The 4,406-nt window shown below is 36.0% G+C and overlaps 1 protein-coding gene across 1 annotated transcript in view; it reads right to left on the minus strand.

The window, feature by feature from the left end:
• Positions 1–3,483, minus strand: part of LOC112158175 (R-spondin-3) — a 6,645-nt gene extending 3,162 nt beyond the window's left edge. The window contains exons 1-2 of the mRNA XM_024291400.2: positions 2,676–3,483; positions 2,324–2,503 (exon numbers count right to left, since the gene is read on the minus strand). Of these exons, the coding sequence (XP_024147168.1) occupies positions 2,324–2,503; positions 2,676–2,763 (268 nt within the window). The 5' untranslated portion in view covers positions 2,764–3,483. The remainder of the gene's footprint in view (positions 1–2,323; positions 2,504–2,675) is intronic.
• Positions 3,484–4,406: the final 923 nt, after the last annotated feature.

The raw sequence follows: 4,406 nt of genomic DNA on the forward strand, positions 1-4,406 counted from the left end.
AAACGTCCCTAAATTCTTCCGCGGCCCGGTGGCAATGGGTCTGCGGCCCGGTACCGGTCCGCGGCCCGGTGGTTGGGGACCACTGCCGTAAAGCATGGTGGTGGGAGTATCATGTTGTGGGTGCCTCAGAGATAAATTTACAATAAAATATTTTTCAATTATAACCTCCTGAAAATAATATCAATCGTGGTTAAAAAAACATTTTTTCTGAAGAACACTTCACCTTTATAAACGGAGTTACGGTCTTTCGCAAGGTCAAACTTGCATACTTTGCCATGATTTTTTTTTTACTTGTCCTGTCTAGCAACTGAGCAAACACATAATAGCTGAACAGATTTCACTGTTTCAATAAGGGTTTATGGAACTTCAGCCAAACAAGGTGTATATTTGTATAAATCACTACAAAATCACTACTGTATTTAAGGCTACATTTTATTAACGCTAAACATTTCTGTTTAGACCAGGCAGGCAGGAGAAGAGAGACAGAGAGTGGTATCAAAGATGAAGGATAGGGGGGGTTGGAGGACGATTTTTGTGTCCTTTGTTTCCATGACAACCAGGTTAGACGGTACATCGCTCAGGAAAACAATTGTTTCTGAGTAACTGTGACAAAATACAAATAGCTTTAGCTTTTTCCTTGTGTCTTCATCTCTTTAGCCCAGAGGTTCTCAAAGAGTTTTTGTGGCCCTCAATAGATCATATCCAGCTGTACATTGATTGGAAAAAGTTTTTTTTTGTTTGCTTAGTTTTCGTAATTTCTGGCGAAATCTGCAGGAAAAAAATGTAATTACACCCAGATGTCAATGGCACAGTGTATTAATTTCACCACTAGAGGGCAGACAACATTTTCTACGTCCCTGCCTCTGCGGAGAAAGACTAGTAGAAATAGAGTCAGAGCGGGAAGATGAGCAGGATTTGGAGAGATTAAAAAGGCGCTTTCAAGAAGCTAAGTGGACAAATCCTTACTTTGTTGTACCTCATGGACTGGATAAATGTGCCTGATTGCAAGCAGGTAAATGTAATGCTCAAATAATTCAAATAAATTGTCACTATGTTAAAAATGATAAAAACTATGAAATATTTACAGACAAGGAGCACAACAATAAGCTCCGACAACTACAATGAGGCTATGCTGCACAGCAGATAATGTTTACAAAAATGACTAAATCTTGTAAATCTGTGACAGACATTAGCTACATTGTGGATTTGGAAATGGCCTGGTGTAGCAATCCCTTGAGTTATTAAAACATTTTTCCGTTTATGCATTTTTTTTTTTTTTTTACCAAAATTGACCACCAGTCCAATGTCGAGTTCTTAATATCTCCCTCTGCTACAAAAACTTTGAGACCCTCTGATTTAGACAAAACAAAGCAGCCAAACAACCTGTAAAATGTTGCTTTACTGCATCATTGCTTACCGTTGGTATATTTTTACAATAATGTAAAGTAATAGGGCCGGGTATCGATAATAATTTCCAGAAACAATTTTGATTCTCAAAAGTTTGGATCGATTTAATTCAGATTTTTTTTAAATTCTTGAATTCAATTCAATTCAATTTTTTATTTACACATTTATGCATATTTGTTGAGAAATACATTAATAATCTACTATATGTTTTAAATATATTTATATTAATCTGATCCAGTTCACATTCTGTAAATGTATCAGTGAAATAATGAGATTGTTAATATCATCCAGTGTTACATGGATTCTCTAAAGGAGAAGTTCTAACTAAAATGTTCAGATCATTAACATTGGAAACATTGTTCTGCTTCTCCTGGAGGATGTTTCAGTTTGGACACTAGGTGGTGATCACGCTATAGAATTGCACCTTATTCCAGAAGAAGAAGAAGAAAGTTTGAGCAAAAAACTGTGTTTTAGACCACAAATGGTTACTTTAAAAATATTTCATTAAACTAGTTTGGAAAATTCATGTCTGTGAGTTTATAAAGATGTTCATTTAGTCAGCAATGTATTTTTACGTTGACCGAGCATTAGCATTAGCCGTCCTATGGGAAATTCCATTAAACGTTAGCATCAAGCTAGCGAATTTCAGCTTTTATGTGCTAAATTGATCTATATTTTTTTGAATCGATTATTGATCTGTTAAGCTTAAATTGATTCAAATCGACCCAGTCCTATAAAATAAAAGGTCTAGATGTAATTTTTTGAAGTGGAAGGAAAAAATGTAGAGATCAGCAGCGAGAAAAGTTAAAAAATAATGTCAAGGATTCAATTAAAGTCATAGAGGACTCTTCAGAAACGTCAACTGAGCAAAAGCCGTATAAACGTGTTGCATTACTTCTTACAAACTGCTACCTACTGATGCAAACACTGACGTGTGGAGAGCGCATGCCATAGTGACCCCGGGGACAGGAGGTGAGACACACGCCCCGCTGCCGGATCCCCTCCTGCTCCAGGTGGAAGAAGAAGCGAGGTTTACAGGACAGACATCCGTTCAGAGGAGAACAGGTTGCACATCCGGGCAGACAGTTGTTACTTCCTGAAAGAAGAGAAAGAGGAGGCACTGGAAAGGTTTGTGACTCCACGAATTAAAGAAAAAAAGCCTTTGTGGTGAGGTAGATGCAGGTAAATCCTGAGGAACTCCATGACCTCACAGAAAGAAGATACTCATCATCTCCATATGTGATTCTGCGTGACTTTCGAGTACTTACGCTTGCTCCTCTGAATATTTGAGCTTCCGTGGTTTATAGAAACACTCAAGAGCAAATTAATTAGGAAAATGAAGGACGGTTTTTGCATTTTCCTTCAGCAGAGGTGCCTCTCTTCTCATTTCAAAAAGCTTTTGTGGTTCTCCATAATCGGCCGAATAGACCCTCATAGAAACTCCTCGTTAACGGCAGATGAGCAGAAGAGATGTTTTGCTGAGGAGAAGTCCCTTGTGGATTCCGTGGAATCACTCAAGCTGCCAGGAAGAATGCCAACAAGAGAGAGCTGATGATGTGATAGTCGCAGCCAGACCTAATATAAAGTTTGGGTAAGCTGCTGTGGGCTTTTGGCTGCAGACGCTCACACCCCCACCGCCCTTTGCTCACTTCTCAGCCCTCCTCCTTTATGCAGGGTCTCTTTCTGTGATGCTGATTTGTCCAAATTAGACTAAAACGCCCCTTTAGTGAGCAATTCCACACATAAAATGTAATAATCAGAGGGATATAGCACACTATAGTGATCCTCCTGCTCCTTTCTGTATTTGGCACGTTAAACTCAATCACACAGTCAGTGATTTCAACAATCTTGGTATCAAAACTTTTAGTTTGTTCAGGACATTACTGATTGTATTTTTGGTATTCATAAACTTTATAGTTTTTTAAATATTGAGCAAAATATGCTCCTTGGGAAATGAATGAGGAGGTCTCGAAATTTAAAAAAATTTAAGTAATTTAGCAACAAGCCTTTAAATATATTCATAGGCTATGTTTTCATTTTTTTTTTTTTTTTTATTTTCAAAAATTGTTGAGTTTACCAAATATTTTAGCAACATGCTAACGTTTTTGGGTAACTTATCTACTGAGGTTTTTATAGGCTAATTTAGAGTTTATATTTTAGTAACAGGTTAATGTTTTTGACTAGTTTACTGAGAAATGTTGTGCAATTTTTGAGTTTAGCTAGTAATTAAGCAATGTTCTAGCTTGTTGGCAAATATTTTATATACTGAGGTTTTTTATGCCAATTTGGAGTTTAGCTAATGTTTTAGTATGCTAACGTTTTTGACTAAATTGTTCATTTGCTGGGGGTTTTAGGCTAATTTAGATTTTAGCTTCTCTTTTAGCAACAGGCTAACGTTTTTGGCTAATTTAGTTTGCTGGGGAATTTTAGGCTATTTTGCAGTTTATCTAGTATTAAAGCTATAAACTAGCTTTTTTGGCTAATTTGTTATCTACTGAGGTTTTTTACGCCAATTTAGATTTTAGCGCCTATTTTAGCAACATGTTAACGTTTCTGGCTAATTTGTTTTTTATTGAGGTTTTTATAGGCTAATTTAGAGTTTAGCTTTAATTTTAGTAACTAATATTTTGACTAATTTGGTTTACTGACAATGTTATGCAATTTTAAAGTTGCTAGCTTTTTGGCTAATATGTTATCTAATCAAGTTTCTTATGCTAATTTGGAGTTTAGCTAATATTTTAGAAACATGCTAATATTTTTGGTTACATTTTTTTATCTACTGGAGTTTTTAGGCTATTTTGAGTTTAGCTAGTATTTAAGCAACAAGTTAGCTTTTTTGGCTAATTTGGTATACTGGGGTTTTTATGGCTAATTTGGAGTTCATCTCATATTTAAGCAACAAATTCAATATTTTTGCAACATTGGTACGTATTGGGGATTTTAAGCAATTTTACAACAAATTTTTCAGAAATGTCAGCGCTCTTTCATAGTTCTTTGAC

This window comes from Oryzias melastigma, linkage group LG24, assembly GCF_002922805.2.
Source record: "Oryzias melastigma strain HK-1 linkage group LG24, ASM292280v2, whole genome shotgun sequence".
Classification (NCBI taxonomy): domain Eukaryota; kingdom Metazoa; phylum Chordata; class Actinopteri; order Beloniformes; family Adrianichthyidae; genus Oryzias; species Oryzias melastigma.